Genomic DNA, 24,146 nt, shown 5'->3' on the forward strand with positions numbered 1-24,146 from the left:
ACTATAATTTTCTACTTCTGACAGTCATTCTGACTGTTTTTACTGGTTTAGAAAAGAATGCACACTGAGGGTGAAGTTTGTGTTCAGACTTGCAGTCTCACGCTGATTAAAATAATTGGCAATCTTTTATCTGAATTTATGCATTCCTTGGAATCTATAATCTGTGTTACGTCTCTCCCCTTCCAAAGTGTGTGTAAGTGTGGATGGAACTTTAAAAAGCAGACAGATAAAACCTGAAGAACCTTTCTGACTTGCGTGTGTGTAAATATGAGTGCTCATTGCAGCTGTACCATACCTGTCAAAACGGCAAGTCTCTGGCCTTGAATGGTTTCTTTGTGTGAGCACACAAAGTAAATGTTTGTATCAATGCATTTTCATGCATCTCAAATCCTTCTTGGTTAGTGATTAGTGATCACCAAACTAGTGATTTGGTTCAAGGTCATTAATTTTTGGGGTTTTTTTTTGTTTGTTTTTTTTTTTTAATCTGGCTAGTATGTTGGGTGTGTTATCACTGCTGTTTTGAACACAAATCTAAAAATACAGCAGCACAGAGACTGCTGTGAAGAAAATCAACTCCATCTCAGCCAGAGCCAGTAGAGTGTGTCTTTAGGATAGCAGAGAGCTAGAAGCTGCAGGTTTTCTTTTTCTAGGTGAAGAGTCACAGTTAAAGTAAAACTTCAGACAAGACAAACTTGATTATTTATATTGGATACCAATTGGATACCAATAACGATTGGACAGGAAAGTTTCCTGAAGAGGCAGTACCAGAATTAGGTGTGTCTTATGTACCCTAATACTTTGCTAAAATATGTTATACTGCATGTTGTACTTGTTTACTAGGATGAAGATGCTGCTGAACTGAGCACAACAATAATTCAGGCCAGCCCAATTCCTCCGCAGGAACATAAAAAAGAAAATCTAGAAGACCACTCATGTCAAAGAAATAGAAAAGAAGCAGTACTTAGTATTGACCAAAAGGAAGAAAATGGACTTGCTGCTCATAATGTACTGGACCAAGAACTAGCCAAAGAAGGCCTTCTGAAGAATGAAAAGCAGCTTCCGTTTATTCCTTCAAATGTACCAGCAAATCATGAAGAGCTAGAACATGTTAAATCAGCTTTACCAAGTAAACTCTGCACCTTTCAGCCACCTTCTGTCAATGTTGATGCACAAGAAGTGTGTCAGAGTCAAACAAACAAAGCACAGAGACAAGGATTACCATCTCTCAATATATTACCAGCTTATTCTGGATTAAACACCTGTTTGCCATGCAATCAAAACTCATCTGATGAACAGCATGTTCCCATATCAACTGTTAAATCCCATGTCACTACCTCTGAGAGTCAAGCAGTTTCTTCTTCTGTCCCCACCTTGCTTACAGGGCATTCTCTTGCAACAACTCCATTTGCACAACAGCATCTGAGGACTATACAACCTACAGGAAATGCAGCTCTGTCACAGTTTCCTGGCTGCAGCTCTGCAGGTTTTGGCCTTCCAGCAGGGCTTCCTTGTTCTGGTATCCCAGCGGGATGTGTTGAGAATCCACTTACATTAGGAATTCCTTTAGGTCCAAATATTGGTCCTGGCTTTTTGGGTGCAGCTCCACTTTATAATCCACATCCTACTTCATGGAATAATATCTTAAATATAAAACCGTGTACTGGACAGCCTCTTGGAGCTGGTGGAAGTGAGTGGGAGTTGTCAAAGTCACCTGGTATTGGTAAGTGATTTTTACAGTGTGTTTGAAATACAGCTGTGGACAGGAATGGTGATAGTGATATTGCTTATGTTATAGTAAATAGAATTAAGATGGTACTAAGTGTAACTGCATTTACTATTTTTTGCAAACTCTATTGCTAGTTTTCCATGTTTAATGTTGTTCTCTGAATTCAGTGTCTATTCTTATAGCTTCCCTAATAGAGTTAAAAAACATTTCTCATCATTTAGAAGAATTTCAACATTCTTCAATATTAAGTAGTTTTGTGTTGGTGTAAAGGATCTAGAACTACCTTTCATAGGAGGAAGAGAAATCGTAGCTGCAGTTCAAACTAGGGAAGACGAGTCATGCTCTTGAAATTCCATTGTATTTTATCTGGAAAGTATAGGACATTTCTATTTCCAGCCTAATTTAATATTAGCAGTCAGTGAAGGCCAAAACTTGTAAGAAGTTTGAACCCCATGGAGGATTGAAACTGCTGGTTATGAAGGGAAAGACAAGCTGCCAAGTGTCTTCTGTCCTTTTTGCTATTACTTGGTATTTAGACTTAACTCTAAACCTAAGCAACACAAATTATATTTAAATTTTAAAACTTCTTTTAACCTGCAATCTTGTTAGTTGTTTTTTGCTATACTTTTTTCTCTCAAATTCTTTCAGCCTAAATGACAAGCTAGTGGGGTTGAATATTTGAATCTGTGACAGTTTAGACCTTGTTTATTGATTGTTCCAAATCATTGATCTTGTTAATGCATTTTTAAAAAGTTAAATAATCCTTACCTACTTTTATAGTGACAAGATTTTCTAATAGTAATGTTCAAATTTTCTGAGTTGAGCTAGTACTGATGAAATTGTGACCACTGAGTATTTTATATCAGGTGTTTATATATATCTACTTGGTGGGTGTGTATGGGATGTGCCATTTCCATGAGTATTTATTTTTATGACAGTAGAACTGAAAGATGCAAATTAGAAATGATCGAAATTTCAGATTTCATGCTTGTGGAAAACTTTCTTATGAGAACTGTAGGAGTCAGACATTCCCTTGCCATAATGAAGCATTTGTCAGATGACTCCATAAACTTGGTGGCAGTGTGAGTGCTGATTTGCCTCTGAGTACTGACAGGAGCATATTTTCTTCCAAAGGATGTGTAAAAGTGCCAGAAGAACTGAAGTTCCCCAATGCCTGTTGTTTGGGAATTGCATCACAGACGGTTCTCAGCATTTATAATCCAACTGACCGGTGGCTGCAGGTCAACATTGGACTACTCAGTGTTTCAGTTAATGGGGAAAAGGTAAGAGATTTTTTTTCCATAAAGCTGAATAATACTGTAATCTTACCAGGTATCATATGTAAAATTAAGGCCCTCTTTACAGGTTTGTGATTTTTATTTTTCCCTTGTTTTATAATTAATATGCACAAAAGCAATGCTACTTTCCTTAGCCAGACCACCTGCCTTCCTCTAACAAGTACCTTACTTTGTGAGGTAAATGCTGCACGAGGTGATTGATCTGTGGAATTGTATTGTGTGCATGAAGTGTGGAAGGTTTGAGTTTATGGGTTATTCATTCCCACCTTTGTGTATTCAAGAAAAGTCAGCCCTAGGCCAGAAAAAATCCATACTGAGGACTGTTACTGCTAAAACATTTTTGGCAGTTGGCTGCTCTGTTTCTTGAAATCAAGAGATCTTGAGTAAGGGAGAATAAGAAATATTTGGAGCAGGCTTCAAGCTAGATGGATTGTTTTGTGGGTTGTAGGTGGCTTATAGACCATAAATTGACTGTCTTGCACTTCAGTTTTGTTCAATTCTATATACTTCTGTTATCAAAGTAATAGTTCCAGAAGTAAAATATCTTGAGAACTTGAGAATGAGTTAGATTCGAGGTCCGTCAGAATGATTTAATTTCTTTTGTTGATGAATACACTTAGTAGAGAAGAATGTAGCAACAGAACAACCCTAGGATGCTCTGAGCTTTGGGCAGTTTGATACTTGGTAACTTTATTTAGATGTTATTTCTGTTCTTATTAGTTTTTGGTAGACTGCTCTTTATCTAGCTAATCTGTTGAAACTATGCAGCATTGTCCACGGTTCAGTTGAGTTGTAGATTGTATAAATTATTGCTTTTTTCTTTTTTAGATTATGGTTCTTGATGCTTCTATTTGGCTCATATTACTGAGGAAGAGCAGACAATGATTTGCTTTAAGTATTGCAGCTTACAAATCTTAGAAATCCTGATTACATCCCTCACGTATATTCTTCCAGCAGATGTAGCATATATCTTTCCAGGAGTGTGATTTCTGGTTTTGATCTTGTTTTCTCAGAATGCTTTCTCTTTAAAGAACATCAAGCCACAATTCTTTGTGTTCATGTACATATATATATATATAAAAGTGTGTGTGTGTATGAGAATAAGGATTTGTTGCATAATTTTCTAATCAGCTTCAGAGGGCTTTTATCCAGCTCCTGTAACCAGTGGTTCTGTTGTATCAAGAGGTGATTTTTTAAAACATGAAATTGCTTTACAGTTGTTTACCTGAATAAATATATGCAATTGTTTGCACAATGTGATTAAAACCATTTTTTTCAGTCAACTCTGAGCTACACTGCTGTTCTTTTTCAAAAATCAGGATTTTACTTATTAGTTTTCCCAGTGTCAATCTTTCACTACATAGTAGAAAGAAACCTCAGCAATTTTCAGGCTGACTTCTCTATTTAAATTAAAAGGCCTGCAGTTGAGCAAATGGGCCATGGATATGAAGATGCATTAATGAAATAGAGGAAAAATATATACAAAATGACTGTTAAACAGTGGTTCCAGATAAATGTGATATTTGGAAAGGAAATGTCTTCTGTTAAAAGGCCTGTTTGTAAATGACAGATATTCTGTTTTTCAGATGGATCCTGTGAAATTTCAATGTCTGGTTTTCAAGAACAAAACCATTGTAGGACCCTACTCCACCAATGACCTGAAAATATTTTTCTTACCTTCCTGTTCGGGGATCTTCCAGTGTATCCTCAATGTTTCATCTTGGCCAGTTTCTGCAGATGCTGAGACAGTCATTCAGTCAGAGGCTTTGGCAAGCAGGGTAGTTCTGACAGCAGTTGCTGAAAATCCTGATTTAGAAGTAAGTTGCTGCTTGTTGTGGGTCTTTTGTTGTTGTAATTTTATGAAAAATTTAATGACACGGGAAAATCATAGGATCGCAAGGTTGTTTCTCAAAGAAATCTGGAGTTTCATATGTTTTGAGTGGGAATATAAGAAAATTTTTGAGAAGCCTATTGCTGTCTGGGAAGTTCCAGTTGTGGAAAAGCAACTAGCTGGAATGAAGGATTCTGTGTGGAAAGATTAAGTTAAAATGCATTACTTTTTCATTGTTAAAAGACTGGGCAAGACCTTAAACATCTGATGCTTACTAGGTATCTGCTGTATTGGATTGAGCATTTAATGTAACAAAAAGCATTTATTTCCAATTGTGAGGATGTGTTTATTTTTTACATCAAGTAGGCTTTGTCTTAGTTTTTACTATCTCTAGCTTGTTCATGATTGTAGAGAATGTTTTCTTATTGTGGGCTAATTAAAAATTAAAAGTAAGTGCATGCTTTTGTCTTCTGTTTTATCATGAAGAACAACCAGGTGGGAGACAGTGTGACATTAAAAATTAAAACTGACTTCATATAGTTCTAGATTTAAGAGTGTGGGCAGGCAGAAAAAGGACTGATGTTACTTTAGGAGGTGCCTGAACAAAGTATATGGTAGTCTGTGACATGGTTGATAAAACTAAAATTTTTAGTCATCAGCCACAGCTAACACGTTCTTTTTCACTTACAGTGGTCTTTTAACTTGCCTTGGGCTCATTGTGTTTTGAAGTAATGAATGCACAGAAGTGGATATAATTTTTAATGCTTCTTTCATAAATTTTTATTTTTCTTAATGCTTTTTTTTTCTTTTTACTTGTAGTCCATTCTCCATGTTCTTCATAGGATATACATAGTTCAAACTTGTGTCATGTTCAAATAAAATTTAAATCCTGGGCTCAATCTCTGCGTATTGTTACATTCTTGAGATTGCAAAAAGTACCAGATAAAGGCTGTATTTTACTGCAGATCATGACACTTAAGTGTTTTTAAGCTAGCAAAACTTAACTGCCCTTTACTTATTTTCTTAACTTTTAACTTGCTGAAATGAGTTTTTAACTATCTAAAACTGACATTTTTTACTTGCTAGCAATAATCATGGTTTAAACTTACTTTTAATTTGAATTATCCAAAATAACTTGATTGTGTGGTGGATTTTGATGGATAAACATTGCACTAAGATTGGCTTAATTGGTTGAGGCAAAATGCATGGGAGATAGCCAATTGGCTGTAACTCCTTCTAAAATCAAAGAAAACATGATTCCTCCCCTGGTAGGAGGTTTGTATTATATATGGATATAGGGTTAAGAGGATGGAATAGGCAAGTAACATCCTTTCTTTCCTGGTGCTTTTGTGTTTTGAAGTGTTTTGAAGGTTTTCCTTTCTTCTGAGTTCTGCTTTGTTTTAAAACCAGGTGGGAACAGGAAGAGGAAATTGCCTGGATTTTGGTGACTTGCCTTTTGGCACTTGGAAGGCTCTTCCCCTAAAACTTATCAACAAAACCCATGCTTTTGTGCCAACTAGACTTACTATTAATGCAGTAAGTACAGTAAACTTCTGTATATGAGTGTTAACGTCTTGTGATACTGAATTTCAATACTCAAACACTTTGTTACATATCATTAAGAAATATATATCTGACCCTAGATGTAAGGTTCCCAAGAAGTCTTCTGTTAGTTGGGAAATAAGTATATTTTGCAGGGTGGTAATCTGATTCTGCTGTAATGGTACCACCAAAAGTGCTTCTAGGATAGGTGTGTGGGGTTTTGTTCCTTGTCTGTTGGTTACTTTTTATAGCTTAGCCATGGGGTTCCACCTCTGGTGCTTGCTTTGATAGCACGGGGCAGCAGATAGGAAAAGGCTTGTGTTGTCTAAACCTTCCCTTTGAGAAGCTGAGGAGGCTGGAAGCTTCCCTTTTCTCTCTGAGAAGCTGAAGATGTATTCCACTATTCAAATGGAACAGCTGACTGTTCAAACAAGCAGCCAAGCTTGCTGCTAGCAAGTTTAACATACTCCCTCTTCCTCTGCAGGAGCAAGAGTGGGACTCCAGTCTGCTTTGTCTCCCACTGGATAATAGCCTGTCTGAGAGACAGCAGTGTGGTCCTCTCTGCATCTCTGGCAATGCAGTTGTCATGTTTTTGGCTAGGCTGGGCTGACTGCTGATTTGTGCTGTGGGGAGAGCTGGCCTTGTGTCCTTACGCAGGGGAACAAGAAAGGACTGGCCTGATGCTGAGGTGGATCAGGTTATCCTGGGGACTGGTGATGTTTGGTCTTGAACAACCAAACTTCTTGAAGGCTTAAGCTAACCAGACTCTGCTTGTCCCCTTTTGCTGCAGAAGGATTTCCTATCGTTTTTAGAGGGTTTGCTGGACTATCATATGCTTACAAAACTACAGCCTGATTTTTGATTATTTTTTCCAAACTACTTGGATCATTCAAAACTTGTCTTGCCTTTCTCAGCTTTGTCAGCATTGCTGTTAGTGACAATAAGAGATTTAATACTTGTAATACTTTTTTTTTTGACAGAATGCAGTAGCCTGGCGGTGCTTTACCTTTTCCAAGGAACCTGTTAATAGTTCTAATGAACAAATGGATGCAGTTTCTCAGGCAGCAGCTCCATCAGTTGTAAATCATGTGATACATGCAAGCTCTGATGGGCAAGTGAGTAGTTTGTAGTTGGCCGATCCTTCTTTTTACTTGCTGTCTGAAATAGTAGTGCTGAATATTTGAGTTCAAAGTAATGGTTTTTGGGCAGTGCACCTTTTGCATGTTTAGGTTTTGTGGGTGTTTTGTTTGTTTTTTTCCTCCTCTCAATAATTTTCTCCCTTCCATAAGGTGAGTCAGCCTATTTCTTTTTCAGGATCCTGAAGCTCTAACAGTTTGGGTTCTGTTCCATGCACCTAAGAAACAAATTTCTTGTCCAGGTAAAGTAACTTGATCTTAATTTCAGTTGAAACAGATTTGACTTTTAATGTATAGATGTATTAGAATTGCAGGAACAGGCTGCAAACTTGAAACCATGTTTGGTTTGCGTGTGGTAATATTTCAGGTATTGTATTTCTTTTTAGCAACTTTAGGAGGCAAAATACCTCTCTATCTTAATCATTTTATATATTACCAGGGACGTTTTTACTTAAGTATGAAGCTGTACAAAGTTTGTACTGCAAGATGCCTGGAATTTATGTTAACTTGTTTCAATGAAGGAATTAAACCATTACTTAAGAACAGACTGCATTAATTACAAAATAGATAATAAATTTGAAGAAACCTCTGAGTTGTTCTGGCTTCCTGAACAGAAAATAGCACATATATCCACTAGTTTGCCTGGTGGGGTAGGATGGGGTTTTTTGTTTGTATTAGTGACAATTTCAGTCACATTTGACAAAAAGGTAAAATTCTTAAATAAGGTCCTGTGAGACTTTAAAAGAGGAAGAAAGTGTTGCAGAAGTAATGGGAGAGCTTCTGTTATTATCACCACATGAATATGTGAAGATTGAAGAATAGCTGAAGTTAGATAAACATCCATAGGAATGGCCTTTGGTGTTGACAGACTTACTTGCTTCTGCTACTCATGAAATTGTTCCTAGATTCCTTGAGTCCAGCAGAGGAGTTCTTGGCAAGAGTGGATGTGGAAGTGGATAGTCCAGGACCTAGCAGTGTTATTACAAGTATTTCTCTCAGAGCAAGAGCTGGAACAGCAAGGATACTTACTCCAGGGCACTTACAGGTTTGTGTTACAAATCTGTATTTACAAACTGTATTTCAAGAACAGTTTGCCTCTCCTAGCCTCCTACCTTTGTAATGTTTGGTTTTATTATGTATGTATATATACAAACATATACTTACTTAATTTTTACAGAAAATACATCTGTCTACTAGTGTAGGTTCAACAGTTAAGCAGCAGCTGCCATTGAAAAATGCTGGAAACATTAGTGTACATTTGAAAGTTAAGGTAAGTTGGCTTTTCCCTCTTGAAATTATGAATTTTGTGCTGTTCATATTGTACTGAAGCTAGAGCTGAGCCTTGGGATTTTAGCTCAGCTTTGTGGTTTGACAAAAGCTTTACAAGTTTACATAAAGGGAATGAAAGATCGCAAAGAGATTAGCTTACTTTTTTGGAAAAAGCATATGAGTGTCCTTTTGCTCGACTTCAGTTTTATTTTTTATAGCAAACATACCTTTATGACTTTTACTAAATTTTATCTATAAGATTTGTTATATGTAAAAGTAGGGAAGCCTGTGCTGCACAGCAGGTGTTAGCTAGTAGAGTAAAGCCTGCTTAAGACTTAGCATGGGGAAACATCTGTATTTTCTAACAAAACTGCATTAGTTTTTAGTGTACGTCTTGCCAACTCAAAGTGAGTTCTTTTCAGATGTGCAATGTTTTTACTTGACCTTTTTGAGAATCCATGGAAAATATGGTTCCAGACTGAAAGATAACTAAACCCATTTGAAACTTGCATTTCAAAGTCAACAGAAGGAGCAGTTGGTTCCATTTTACAAAAAGAGCCCATCACTTTTAGGATTGGAGGCCATGGAAATAGGATATGTGACTACTGTCACAAACGCCACATGAAGTGATGATACTGGGTGCTAATTGATAAAGTTTTGAAGACTCCAGGTGTATTCAAATTGTCTAAACTGCATGTACAACAGGTGCACAGCCAAATTGTATTACATGTTGGGGAAATGTTTAATCCATTAAAATGGGTAACTAACCCTCCCCTTTGCCCTTGCCTGCTTTCAGATATCAGATCAGGACAGCTGCTTTGCTGTTAAACCTGAGGACCTTTCCCTTCTCCCTGGAGAGGTACAAACAGTGACTGTCCAATTTTTTCCAAAAAGCACAACAACTACAGAAAGGTAATATAACTGATTCTGTGCTGCATGTGTTAAACTGAACTACTTTTGACCTTAACGTAATGAACAAATAGAAAATTTTACCCATATGAGAGTCTTTGTCTTCAGTTGTTTTCATGAGAGTTCACATCCATTACAAAAGGGTTTTTGTTAAGGTTCACCTTTTCTGTAGATTGTCTGCCTCTTCAGGTGTGTATAGCAGAATGAATAGATGATATTTCCTGTCAAGAAATAATCTAGGACTTGTTTAGAGTAAATAGATGGAATAAGTCCCTCAGGCCTTCTATATGGTTGTTATTTCTGAAGTACAACAAAGCTTCAGAATACTTACCTTCTAGCCCTTTTAGTTGCTTCCCGCTTTCTCGCTATGCTGAGGCAAGGAAAATTATTTCATGAGAAAAAACTCAAGAATGGATCAAGATCATAAGTATTCATTTGTCTGCTGTAATCAGATAAAAGTTTGTTCTGTACAGCACTAGTGTATGTGTTCCTTTTGCAGATGGAAGATGTTTTCATAGTTTTGCTGATTAGTGCCTGTTGAACTTCATTCTGCAAAACAAACTCGATTGGTTCAAGTGATAATTAGGATGTCATGTGAGAGTTTTTGGCAATGACAGGAGCCTGACTCATTTCTCCAGAGCAGCCTTTCCTCTCATGTTACACGATTTCCAGTTTCTGCTGTGATAGAGCAAGAATAGACAAAGGAGTATCTTCAAAATACGTTCACTAGCTATCTTAACCAGGCCTCCCCAGTGAATTTAAATTAAACAATGAGAAGTTCTGTGCCAGTGACAGTATGATCCTATTGGACAGGTTGAATTTTTACAGGCTGGAGGACTCAGGAGGATTAGGAACTTTGTAGTCTACGTCAAAGTGCTGCTAGAAGACTGATTAACTGAGGCAGTAATGAGAGTCTGTGTTCCTGCTGATGGGATTCAGGCCTTTGTCAGCAGGCATGGTAGGGATTCACTGACAGCTAGAATGGAGGTTCATGAGGTTTTTTCTTGACTTCAAGTCTATCTATGCTATAGCGAATGATTCAGGCTATTATTTAAAAACTAGATTTCCTTCCTTGGTGCTCCTGGATGTCTCACACCTGTAACATTTCAATAAAGTTTCTCTTGGCATTCAAAAGGCATCTCTTTAATCTACAACCAGACTTTGTTTCTAAAATTAGTCTGTCAAAAAAATTAGAAAATAGTGTGGACAAAAATTATTTTGCTGAGCTGTGGTCTCTGAAATATTTATCTGAATCATTTCCAGATGAATACTTCAGTAGACTGTGTAAGGTACATGTGGCATGTGTATTTTACAGCCTAAAGGATTTGAATTTAGGACTATGCCTAAAGCTGGCCTTCGTCATAAAATAAAAATAAGTATTTGTATTTTCCCCCCAAGAAGGTAGTTTTAAAAATGCCTATCTAGTATTATTTCAGTTATGTATTGATTTCATCAGCTAATCTTCTTCTGTTGTGGGATTTAAATATATTTATTTATTTTTAAAGTACTTTGAAAATCCTTCTGCTGCCATCTGGGCCTCGGTTTGAGGTGATGATAAAAGGTGAGGTGGAATCTGAGAAGAACAGACCTGTGTCTACAGAGTCAGAGATTCCACCCGTGCTCTCCAACAAGCAGTTCATTGCCTGGGGACCAGTGTCACTTGGATTATCAGAGTAAGTATAAGATGGACAGCCCTTCAGATAGAATATCGAGTTAACTGTTTTATATTGCACTTATTTAAAAAAAAATCCTATTCACCTTGATAATTCACAGTGATTTGTTCTATGCCTCAAGTGAAAGAAGCAGGATATTACAATTATTTTTCTTGTGCATTTTTCGGAAACGAATTGATTGTATTTGAGCTTTGTGTATTCTTGAGGACTCCTCAGTTACAATTAGAATATCTGGTTCTCTACATTTAATATGTCAGCAAGTAGAAATGAGGAGAAAATTATTTTTCGATTAAGTTGATAGAAAAATTCTTTTGGTTCTTTTGATACCCATCTCTTGGTAGAGATTATTAATGCTTCATCTCACCATTACAATGAACAGAACTCAGTCTGTGTAATGTAGTTTGACCATCTGAATAGCATAAACTGTTGAACATCCCTTAATTGATTTGAATGTGTTTCAGTGTTACAATGTTAGTGATGGAAAATCTGTTCTTCCCCTAATTATGAATGACTTTATCCTTCAGACTACTTCTTGTGTACACTTTTTCAAGTTTCAAGTTTGCAGGTTTGGTATTTTATGCTTTAATGAAACTGTTCATAATTGTTAGGATATTCCTTTCTTCCTTTATATGTAAAGTCTGCCAGTTTGGCAGATCTCTGAACTCCTAGTAATTATTACTTGAAGGACTAATCCACTGTTGGTTGATACTGAACTTTTTGAGGAATCTAATGATGTTCCTGGTGGACATATTTAAAATCAATCCATGTTTGTAGCCAAGAAGTGTTTTTCTGATAGCTGCATTTCTGTTTTTCTGGTTTGTTAAGGTAGTATGCTTCTAACAGTAGTTCTGGTTATTTGGGAATTACTGCTTCTTTCCTGTATGCTGCTATCTTTTTATTTACTGTTCCTTCTGTAAAACAGTTTTAATGAACCCTTGGTTTTAGGAAGCTGAAATTATTTCTGTAATTTTGTTTTAACAGAGTACAAAAGAGTGTCTGCCAGTGTTGATAGAGAGAGGGTTTGCTCTTTCTGTCCTCCTCTTTGATTCCAGCTGCATCATCTATTCTCTTATGTTGTAGCAGTTTTAGGGCTTGTCAAATTCATCTGTCAATGTTTTTTGACTTGTTAAAATGACAAAGGCACTTGCTCTTGCTGGAGATATTTCTTACCTCTGCTGAGGAAAGCTCTGAGTACCAGAAGCCTGGTCAATGCTAGGATGTATTACAGAGCAAAAACAAAAAAAAAAATTTGGTCAACCTGATTCTGTTAAGTGACCATAATTTTCTATGTTGCTATTACATTGAGAAGTAGATGAAAAGGAAAAGTTATCCTGAGTTTAATTCTTTACAGTTCTTCCAGTGAAACTGGGCAAGACTACTCACAAGACTTTGTTTCTGCATAACTAAGTGTCTCTGGATAATCTCATCGTAACTGTGCCCTGAAGTGGGGATTTTTAAGGAGTTTTTGTATTGATGCAATTGCTGGTTTCTCTTAAAGTTCAGGCTGTTAAGTACAGTACCTGAACTTCAGAAAAGCTACCTCTATATATATATTTAATATATATATGTATTTTTGGAGATTGTTTTGCTATATGAGTATTTGTGTGTTGTAGTGTATAACAGTGTCATGTGTGTAAGTTTGACAATACAGAAATAACTTTCTATTTAACATATTCTATTGTTCAAAGAGGTGATTTTTTTTCCATTAAATTACTTCAAAATTGACTGTCCCAGTTCTGTTGTTTCCATGAATTAATCTGTGCAGGTAATTTGTATTTGCTGTAAAATCTAACCAAACGTGTTTTTCAGACAGAAGGTGTTAGTTCTGAGGAATGACTCTCCATCTGTGACCCAGCATTTAAGATTGTTGATAAGAGGCCAGGATCAAGACTCCTTTCAGGTGACTGTCATTTAAATTTCTCTTTAGTGTTTATGACAGTTACCAGGCTATGTTTATAATGAAAATGTTTTTGCCCTGAAGTATTAGCAGGCTGTGGTTCTTTATTTTGAGACTGCCAAGGTGAGTGTGGTAGCAGAGCTTAAGCTACACTGGCATCCTTGGGAGCTGCTGAAACAGGAGTGCTGTAGCAAACTGGAGCTCGGTTTTCAGCTCTCCAAGCTGCTGTGTCACAACAGAGTCAGTACTTGGTGGGGTGATCCATTAGTGGGGCCCTTCTTGCAGGAGGGAGTCTAGGTGAGAATAGGAAAACTGGAATTAACTTTATTGGGTCTTTTTGTTATGTTACCTGCATTGACTTATATCCCCTTTTTCCCTCAAATGTTCAGATTTTTTAAATTTAAAATCTCAAACTGACAAAGAATTAATGTAGCGCTAGTCAAGTTCAGCTTTGACAGGTTGGGGATTGAGGCTAAAAAGTCTGTCTAAACTGAGAGGCATCGAAATGCTCCTTATGGGAGTATAAAGTATCTTGGGCTTGGTCTTTTTCATTGCACAGTAAGCACTGCAACTTTAAACATGCCATTGTCAAAGAAGTTAATGTGGAGTTCAAAGAAGTTAATTCATCCTTCCAAGTGTAGTAAGTTATACTGTTTTGTTTTTTTTCCTATTACAGTCACTCAGTTCTGATGTCTTTGTTTTTGTAGCTGCAAAGTATATTCGGATCAGAAGAACGCTTAACCAGTAGCTGGGAACTCAAAATGCGTCCCAAAGAAGATGCTAACATATACCTGATGTTCACACCCACTCGAGTAACTTGCTGCTTTGCAAAACTGGAAATCAAACAGCTGGGCATTCGAACAAACCCAGGAATTAAGTTTACTGTAAGAGCCTCAACATAACTTCTAATAATTTTAAATGTACTTTTTTTTGTAGTTATTAAAAATCTAGCACTGAACAGCTGTATCTATCAAAACCCTGAAAATTCAAGGTACATATTATGGGTATCTGTGTACTTGTTAAAGTCATATGGGCACAGAATTTGAACATTAGCATCAATTTTGCATGCAATTCTTTCCTTTATGAAGGATGAAATATTTTATGCACTATATTAAAAGTAACCTAAGATTTTAACTCTAAAAGTGTTAAAAAATCTGAACTTGTCTTGTTCTATAGGTAGGTCTTAAGGAAACCTGGAAGTAGGACTTGAAAATGATTGAGTAAATTTAGGCTTCTCTATTTCTTGCAAGGGCTTTTCAGTTCACATTTTTAACATTTTCATTTGTTTTTCTGTAACTCTTGATATAGTTTACCATAGTTGAACATATTTTTTTTTTTACTAAGAAGCTTTTTTCTTCTGGTTTTTTTTGGTGGTGGTTTTTTTTTTTTCTCTCCCAGATACCGTTATCTGGATATGGAGGAAGAAGCAATATCATTTTAGAAAATGTTAAAAAGTTGTCAAATGGCTTCATGGTTGCGCTGGAAGGGTGTGCAGGATTACAGAAAGCTTCCTTCCACGTGAGGAACACAGGTTCCCGTGCCGCCTATGTTAAAGCGCTGTGCTTGGGAAACCTGCAGGCAAAAACAGTGATGGATCCTCGGGTTATGACTCTGTCTCCAGAGAAGTTTGTACTAAGAGAAGGAACACATGAAGTAAGTGCAGTGCTTTTTTCTGAGTAAATTTTATGATTTTAAATTAAATGTCATCAGTGAAAATGTCTGACTAGTCCTTTATTAAAATCTCACCTAATTTTTGTTGTGTCCTGTTTCACTTGTATTGTAGTAATCTGTTGACTCAGATTCCAGACATTAATACAAACAATAAGATTTTTTTCCCTGTTAGTTGTTGTCTATTAGTTTATTAATAGTATGTTGTATTACAATAGTATTGTCTATTAATAGTATGTTGTCTAATTATTTTATCAGGTGATTACTGTAACATGGAATTCAACAGAAAAGAACTTGCATTCAAGCATGTTGGTATCGACAGTATGGTTTTTTTGGGGAGATGAAGTTTCTAGGCAGCAGTATCGCAGGTAAGATGTGTATTGCTATTGCAACAGACAAATGTTTAGTAAGGAGTTAAAGCTTAGGGGTATGTGCTGCCACAAGTATGGTTTTAACATGTTTCCAAAATGAGCAAGAACAAACTAAAAGATGATGATGGTATGTGGAGATCTGTTAAGCCTTGCATCTGTAAGTTGTTCATGCGGTTTGTTAATTTTTGGCTTTGCTTACTAGCTACAGTCCAAGTTAAGGATTTTATTCTATTTCAACTTTCTTAAACTCAAGTGTGTTGGGTTTTGGGGAAATGCTTTCTTTTTTGTATTGAAAGAGATGTTTGTTCTGTCTTGGTATTTCTCTTTCTAATGTGTATGTAACTTTAGTTTTTAAAGGAAAGGCTCATGAAAAGAACAGTACTGAAATCCAGGAGTACTAAGTTTCAAGCAAGGTTTATGTCTTGGTTTGTTGAATTCTGTTGACAAAGAATGTGTTTGAGTAGATGTGTATATAAGAAAAATAACATCCACATATGCTCATGACACACCAAGGAAACTTGTTAAAAATACCTTGCTGATCTTAAATAGTGGCTGTGTTATTCTGCATTTCATTTTGTATAATTCAAATGCACAGAAATGGCATACTCTGCTTTCAGTGACATAAGTGACACTTGTGACTTGTACTCTCCATGGAATATAGTGTAATGCAGAATATTAAGGCTAGGTAGAGCACTGAGGAGCTGATGATCATAATTCAGTGCAAAACTTCAAAACAGCTTTTAGGTGTCATTGCCTATGTGTGGAAATCATTGTGTATATTCATACCCAAATGAAGTGTTAATTGCAGCTGAATTTAACGGCGTGACTTTGAATAAAAAACTCATGGGATAGCTGAGTTTCCTGACCTTGATAGGAAACTGGCTTATTTTAGATATCTAAGAAGATGCTTGTTCCTGATTTTTATATGAATTGCTTTTTATGAGGCAATGCTCACTATCTTGAAATCCTCCTTAAAGGGCTGAAGTTCTTAGGGAGCAGTTTTGATCTACAGATCAACAGAAAACCCATCCAGAAGCTCAATACTATTACATAGGTATTATTGGAAACCTTTTAAATATAGATTCTGGATGTTGTTATGTATGCAAAATGACTTGTTGATTTCATTAGTCAGCAGGCTGGCATGTCATTCTTGAAAATAGTGATCTAGCTGGTAGTTTCTTGGTGGGAGATTCTCTACAATCTCTCTTGATAACCTGAAAGAGATGTGTATTTCTTGTAATGACTGAGTTCCCTAAGCCAGTCCAGCCCCATTCTGTGATTGTGCACTAGAATGAGAACGTGATTTGGGACTTAGGGGTAGGAAGGTGTAATGAGTACTCTGCCTCATCTGCCAACTTGTGCCCCAAGTTCCTTACTCCGAATTTCTATAGTCAGCAGCCCAGTAAGTAGCTTCGACCCGAGAGTTAGTCGTGCTCAGGGATTCTTTCCTCCTCCATGGCTCTGACCTTACCTGAGTGCCAGACTTCCTCTTGCTGACCTGCAGCTTCCCATTTTTCCCAGGACTGTTTATATCCTTGTGCCTCCCAGTCTTTTCTGTTCTGTTGGCAGTCATACTCCTTGGCTCTGTGTTCCTGCTGTTGGCTGGCACCTGCTGCCAACTCTGACATTGACTAGTCAATTTTTCCTCTCAAAAGGCTTTCACTTGTAACCAAAATAGCATTCCCCTGCTTCCTGTGGTGAGTGAAATGTCACTCAGATGCCTGATGTACTTATCAAAAATCTAGGTAGGTGTGACTGACAGCAGAGAACAAGTATGGGAAGACAAACATATGGTATCCATTATTTCAGGGTTTCCTTTTGCTCTGCAGCAATAGACTAGGTATTTGTTTAACCATTTTAATGTGGAAAGACTTCAGTTTTAAATGAATGCTCCCAGATTTGGGCTTGGTGTAGTCGAGAAATCATCATCATCATGAAGTGAAAATTATGCTGGATTCTTATCAATCTTTTACAATTTGTTGTTTCTAGTATTTTGTTTAATTTAATGACTCCTGTTTATCTCTAACAGAGCTGTGGTTTATAAACCTGAGGCAGAAAAACGCATAATCCCAGAAGACAGCTTATTGAGAAACGCTGTATTTGATGAAGAATTTCAAGGGGAGCAGCTTGTGACAGAAGGTAAGACTACAACTTCTTAAAAGAAAAGTATAATACTTGTTTTTGTGTGGCAAATGTTCTTTTGGCTTGAATCCTAGTTACTCTTTCACTATTTTTTTTATAAATGTAGAAGAAAAATTCTGAATTTGGACAGCTGTATTGGGCAAAGCTTTGTGTTGTATTTTCTTTTCCCAGTCCACCTGAGGAGGAGTGTGATAGAATGGCTTTGATGGGCATCTGGCATCCAGCCAGGGTCAACCCATCACAACAGAATTTGCCTTTTTTCATTCAGTATCTATTTATTTACATGTTTTTCTGTACTTTTCTCCTAGCAACGTGAAACCCCAATCTATAAATATTATAGCATTAAAAATGCTGAGTTTATTTGGAAAGTATTTGCCTTATTAACTATTGAGAAAGATTCAGTTTAGTGTACACAGATATATTTGAAAATTGAGAAGCAGAGAACTTGGCTGACACCAAAATATATATTTATTTTCCTTCCTAAATTTAATAGCTTTTTTCTTCTGTTTGTTAGTAAGGAATGCATTAATAAGAATACAACTATCATTTGTAAAGGGTTCCTTAAAGCATCCCCCTCAACTGTTCAATCCTATAAGTGTCATGAACAAATTTACTGTCAAACCCTATTCTTGAACTAATTATATTCACATATGGAATTCCTTACTGTTCCAAGGCTACTGTACCTGAATAAATGTGGTCTGGCTTTTTCGCTATGCATTGTATATTGTCTTTACTTGGAAAAGTAAAGATTTTTTTTTTTAATCTTTCATCTTAGTTGGGGTGAAATCCTAGTGAACATTAGACACTCGGGTTCTGGAGTATCCTTTGAAGTTGTTAAGCCATTGTTAGAGAAAAAAATAAAACCCAACTCTAATTTGGCATAGAATCAAATAAGTATATACCATTTATATAAAGGTGGAAACTATATTATATGATTATTTTTATATGTAATATTTATTATACCATACAATAAAAAGTTTTAAATTTGTGTGTATTCAGATTTATATGTTGTATGTTAGTGTTGAGCTAGGCCTGATAACTCAACTTGCAGGAAGTAGTTTTGGAATGATCTTGGATTTCTTAGCTGATGTATTATTAACTAGGTCTATGTCTTAAATTTCTGTGGTATAATTTCTGAGTATTATAGAATTTTTCTTACTAGAATTTCTCTATTACTCTCATTTTTAGTATGTGATGTCCCCCGAGGGACAAATGATATCCATCTTTTCTATGCAAATATGCAAAAGGTTCTCCTTTCTGTGGTTGGATATTCCACTTGTGATCAGGATGGCTTTCAGCAGTCTCCTGGACACCATATGGAATTGGACAGGTACTGGAACCATAATTAGTAATTATATGTATGTAATTATGTTTTTTTTCTTGTGAGTGTGGTTAGGCATTGGAACAGGTTGCCCAGAGTGGCTGTGAGGTTTTCATCTCTGAAGAAATTAAAAACCTGGCTGGTCAATGTCCTGAGTAACCTGCTGTAGCTGACCCTCCTTTGTGCAGGAGTGTTGAACTGGGTGGTCTCCAAAGGTGCTTCCTGATCTCCAGAAAGTGTTGCACATTATGCTGTGAAACTCAACTTGCATTGCCTTATTTCTCTATGCAGTACTTGTTTTCTCTGTGTATGTTTTATTCAAATTATAATATCTTCTGAAGATAATTGTTTCTTTTTGTTCCTCTAATTCTAAATGGTACCTTCCACTTCCAAACGTTCTGTGAAAAAGCTGTGTCCTAATATAGCTGCTGGATTGTTTTTTACTTAATGGAGAACTGAATTAAATTGAGGGCCCAATAAGATATTGTACTTAATAATAAAATTTTGAGAAATACTAAGAGTATGCTGGTATAATTAATTACTCATGAGATTTTTTTTTACTGCTTTTGCTTAATGTAGTCTTATTTTCAGGTTTGAGAACTTTGCCAGACATACTGCTTCAACTTTGGATGTTCTTCCTGTTAAAGGACCTCAGGGTTCTACTTTATCTGCAAAAACTAAGGACCTGGCTCAGAATAAATCAGGTGCCCAACAGACTTGGGCTGTTACACCTGAGTGTTTGACTTTGACATCTCCTTCTGTGGGTAAGTATTTTATGAAGTTAATGAAATAGGCACTTCAGTATTAAGATAACTGTACTGCATAAGATGTTTGTGAGTGTGCATTGGCCATCTTCCTGAACTTGATTTGAACACAGTTTTGGATAAATTATCAGGGGTAATGTGCTCTGTGTATACATATAGAATGCACTGCATACTATGAAGATTTTAAAATAATGTGGAGATAAAATTAGGGCAGAAATTTTAATTGCAATTCATTGCAAATAGGGCAATTTCATTGGTGCATCTCTGTATCTTGGGCATTTTTGTGAATTTTTGTACGTGTTAGCTTTTTTTTTTTGTGTTACAGGTGAAACAACAGATATTAAACGTGTACAAATTCTCAACAATTCCAATAGAATGTTGACATTTGAACTTTCTTGGCCAGCTCACTGCCTTACTATAACTCCACAACATGGAGCTGTTGAACCAGAGTAAGTATATTTCTGTAAGTTCATTTATGTGTGAAAGTGTGGTGAGGTTTTGCAGGAATTTCTTTTTAGTTTAAGTGTGGAACTAATTTAGGTATTTTAGTTGATTTTTAGGAATTTACTTTAGTTTGCTTTAGGCTGTAACCTGAAACTATTTTAGTTCCAGGGTCTAGACTTTTTGTCAACTAACATGCAAATCTAGTTTTTTTAGGATCTTATCCTTTTACAATTGTGTATCATGGGAATGTTCTTCTGTCACGTGTATAATTACCTCGATACCTGGAATTTTCTATGCCTGGAAGTATTATTATTATTGCATAATTTTCAAGGACCTGAATGGCCAGTGAAGCTGAAGCTTTAACAATCTCTTTTCACAGCAGTTTTTTCTTTAAAGTTTAACTGTGCATTTAAAAACAAAAAACACTTTCTCCCTTCCCGTAACCAAGAAACAACCTCCAAAACAACAGTTCTTATAGAAGGCTTCTCTTATGGAGACTCAGTGTTTTCTTTAGCAAATGTGCTGATAGTCCTCACAACTTGATTTTGGGATTTTTTTTTTATTATTATTTTGAGAAAACTGGATTTTGCCATTCAACCTTTGGCTTCTCAGTATCTGTAGGTGTGAAAATAATGACAAGCCAGTGTCAGCTCACTCGTGCCTTAATTAGCAGGTTTTTTTGAAAAGTAGTTTTAGTATCACTGTATATGTGTATGAGACTTTTCACACATGGCATCAAAGACTTCCACAATTCGTGCTTGAAAGGTCTGCTCACCTGTCCCTTCTAAATTTCTGGTGTTTTTTTAAGGTTCAGTTCAGAACAGCTTTAAGACTGTATAATTAAACAATTCTCATCTTACAAAGAAAAAAGTTTCCCACTAAAAAATAGGTTTTGCTTTCAGAAATGTACTTCAGTAGTTGCTTTAACTTTAAAGATGTTTGCCCAAACATACTTTCTCTTCAGTTCTGCCTTGCTGATTTTAAACGCTTAATTTCATATTCACGTAGATGTAAATTTCTGGGAAACTTTCATCACTAGTGAGAACAAAAGAGTTCCATGGAAGGGCTAGGATATCTGCCACTCATTTCAGATCCAATCAGTGCCAAGAAAAATAGTCTCAAAAAGCAGTAACAATGAATGACTTGCCAGCAGCTGTGAAAGTAAGGACATACTGAGTGTGTCTCACCCTAAATTCAGGGTTGTCTGGATGATTTCTTTAAAAGAGGGTATTGAAGGCCTTCTGCAAGCAATTTTCTTGCAGCGTAGAATTCTAAAATGTGTCACTGGAAAATCCAAGTCCAAGTAAGTAGTTTGGATCAAGAACAGAGGTCTCCAAGTAGGAAGCAAACCTGTGGGAACAGCTGACTTAAGCACAGCAAGCTACACTTGCCCAGTTTTCTATTTTTCGTGACCGTCTCCTTGCAGTGCCAAGGACAGTCAGCCTGTCAGAACAGAAGCCAGCCAGAATATTTTATACTCTGCACTGTGGTGGCGGGAGCCTGCAGACTTCTTGAACTGAGTTAGGCCACGAAAAGAGGTGATCTGATTTCTCAGTGGTGGAGAAAGAAGATCCTGGGATCATGGCTATTAAAGCTTAATATATTGCATAGCTGAGTACCTGAAATTTAACTATTTGTAGAGCATATTCCCTTATCTGCTACCTCAAAAGTGCATCCCTTTTTTGGGTGGGCCAGTGACAAATGTTGTAGATAGTGATTCTAGTATGAGAATCATGCTAGTTGCTTTTTATTTTTTTTTTTTTAGGAGCAGCACAATAATTCTGGTGAGTCCTAATCCATCACTTGCCACAAGGCCTACATTAATTCCTTGGAGCGGCCTAATCTATATCCATTGTGATAATGGACTAAAGGTACGTGGTTTACTTGAGAGTTCAGATTGCAACTTTTTATTTTGCTTTGTCTGTTTGAATAAAGTTGCTGAAACCTTTTAGTTTTGAGTCAGCAGCTCTGACAACTTCCATTATTCTTTTTAATTTGTAAAGTTCTCATAAAGAAAACTAGTTGAGATGCCATTTTGTAAACTGAGATTTTTAGTTCATTCGTCTCTGAAGAAATACTATGAAGTGAACACTAACTGAATTTGCAACAAAATTACACCCACCACTCTCCTATGCAGCATTTTCTAAAATGCTAAAAATATATATGTAGGTGTGCACACATAAAAGTAGTCTGTATCATATTATAAAAGAAGTTAAAAGAGGTTATTGGACAAGTCAGCATAGCTCCTTTTGACCTTCTGGATGACAGGTCTGTGATAAAGAATGTTTAGAACAGGTTCTGCCTCTTCATGGATTTTAATCCAAGACATTTCCCTGATTAAGTTGAGGCATAGAAATAAAAATTATGAAGCAAACAGTTTTTCTTTTTTCTGTGTAAGAGCAGAAGCACTCCTTGATAATCTCTCCTAAGCAGAGACTTTTAATCTTATTTTTACAGTCAGTGTGTGTTTTGGGTTATTTGTAACAATGCAAGAAGAGAGAAATAGGCACTGAAAGCATAAAACTGTATCTACTGTCCTTTTGCATGAAGGGAAGTGTGAGGTATGATACAGAATTGGAAACTGCCTTCAAAAAACCCAAACAAACAGGGAAGTTGTTGAGAAGGAAATGATGACTGCACATAGTTAACCATGTTATGTTCTATAATATGAGAAAAGGATTTAAGAAATCTACTAGGACAAGTGTAGGGAATGTAGCAAAATCCATCAAATTATAAGAAATCTGGTAGTTAATAATGCTTTTTTCATTTGTTTGCTACCTCTCCAAATCAGCAAAAACTATGCTAAGATTTTACTAGCATTAACTGAAACTTAAAATTTCTAATTATGTAGCAAAAGTGAACACAAAGCTCCTTCTGAATGAGGCAGCTCTGTTTCCATTATCTGCAATAAGGAATGTTGTAGGAATTGTCAGTTAAACTAGTTGAAATTATTATTCCTGTTGAATCAAAATGCCTAGATAGCAAATTTTCATAGATAGCGAATATTCCTTTTCTCCTAAATTAAACTTGTCCTAGAATCTTTACACTCTTGAGGTTGGAGAAGACCTGGTGCTTTAATGTATGAGAGCTTTCCTCTGTTGAAATGTAAAGCTGAACATAAGCTCTTGCAGCTCAAGGAAGTAGAGCTAAATAATTTGACTTGTTAATATACCAATATTCACTTTTTAAAACTTTGTTTTTCTCCAAATTGTGCAAAAGTTTATTCAAGTGCTTATTCAAGAGGCTGTTGCACAGAGCCTGTCTGGATCAGACTTTCCACGTGGATGTGATACAATTACTCCACAGTCTGAAAATCCTACTGTTGATGTGCCAAAGCCTCTCCCTAGGCTCTCTCCAGCAGAAATGGAGATAAAGAACAAAACGATTGTTTTTTCTAAAACAAGACCTGGTCAAAGCTCAGGTAAGAGGAATTAGTTATTAAATATAGCATCTGTAGTATCTTGTGTTCAGAGGCTATACAAAATTGCATGTTTAAGAACTTTAGTGCCTTGACTTTGTTCTTAGTCTAATAAGTGTGAAGTGTGTGACCAGTTTGCCACTTCTGCCTTTAGTTTGAAATGCTCTTTCTTTTTTTTTAGTTCTCCTTATGCACTATAGTCACACCTCTTTTTTCCACAGATAGGTTTGCATACAGGCAAATCACATAGTTTTTAAGCCACTATGATGAATGCAGTTACACTGTGCCTGGGAAAAGAGAGTGTTAAAAGGTTACTGTGTCTACTGGAAACTCTTTTGGCTCAAAGCACCTTTGCAGTAGATCTGTTCTCATCTGCACTTGTGGCCATAAGATGTGAGACCAATCTGTGTGTGTTTAGCAGGGAAATAAATGCTTTTCCTAAAGACAGTAGGAGTATCAGCTGTAAGGCTGGCTGTCCGTGTCTTGGTGCATAGTGATCGAAGAGGACAGTGTAGATGTAATGGAGCCTGAAATGCTTGGTCTGTACTTTTAATTCCAGTAATGCTTAAAACTCTCAAAGTAACTCTAGGGAACTCTCATTCTGTTACCTAGATACCAGGTTTTTTTGTAGTACATACTTTTTTAGGCAATTAAGGTTTTTTAATGATCCATTGACATCAATTTTTTTTCCAGCAGACTTGAGGACTTTCAAGGACTTGAGGACTTGCTTAATTTAT

The 24,146-nt window shown here is 36.4% G+C and overlaps 1 protein-coding gene across 2 annotated transcripts in view; it reads left to right on the forward strand.

Moving 5' to 3' along the window:
* Positions 1 to 24,146, forward strand: part of CEP192 (centrosomal protein 192) — a 58,058-nt gene that overhangs the window by 19,160 nt on the left and 14,752 nt on the right. The window contains exons 18-37 of one of the 2 annotated variants that reach the window (XM_063397018.1): positions 841 to 1,720; positions 2,861 to 3,009; positions 4,611 to 4,841; positions 6,266 to 6,391; positions 7,378 to 7,512; positions 7,712 to 7,775; positions 8,439 to 8,578; positions 8,711 to 8,803; positions 9,599 to 9,714; positions 11,217 to 11,384; positions 13,194 to 13,284; positions 13,989 to 14,165; positions 14,680 to 14,934; positions 15,208 to 15,317; positions 17,350 to 17,459; positions 18,651 to 18,792; positions 19,363 to 19,547; positions 19,873 to 19,996; positions 21,757 to 21,862; positions 23,211 to 23,412. In XM_063397018.1, the coding sequence (XP_063253088.1) occupies positions 841 to 1,720; positions 2,861 to 3,009; positions 4,611 to 4,841; positions 6,266 to 6,391; positions 7,378 to 7,512; positions 7,712 to 7,775; positions 8,439 to 8,578; positions 8,711 to 8,803; positions 9,599 to 9,714; positions 11,217 to 11,384; positions 13,194 to 13,284; positions 13,989 to 14,165; positions 14,680 to 14,934; positions 15,208 to 15,317; positions 17,350 to 17,459; positions 18,651 to 18,792; positions 19,363 to 19,547; positions 19,873 to 19,996; positions 21,757 to 21,862; positions 23,211 to 23,412 (3,604 nt within the window). The remainder of the gene's footprint in view (positions 1 to 840; positions 1,721 to 2,860; positions 3,010 to 4,610; positions 4,842 to 6,265; positions 6,392 to 7,377; positions 7,513 to 7,711; positions 7,776 to 8,438; positions 8,579 to 8,710; positions 8,804 to 9,598; positions 9,715 to 11,216; positions 11,385 to 13,193; positions 13,285 to 13,988; positions 14,166 to 14,679; positions 14,935 to 15,207; positions 15,318 to 17,349; positions 17,460 to 18,650; positions 18,793 to 19,362; positions 19,548 to 19,872; positions 19,997 to 21,756; positions 21,863 to 23,210; positions 23,413 to 24,146) is intronic. The other variant, XM_063397027.1, reaches the window with a different exon arrangement.

This window comes from Prinia subflava, chromosome 1 (genome assembly GCF_021018805.1).
Source record: "Prinia subflava isolate CZ2003 ecotype Zambia chromosome 1, Cam_Psub_1.2, whole genome shotgun sequence".
NCBI classification, from domain to species: Eukaryota; Metazoa; Chordata; class Aves; order Passeriformes; family Cisticolidae; genus Prinia; species Prinia subflava.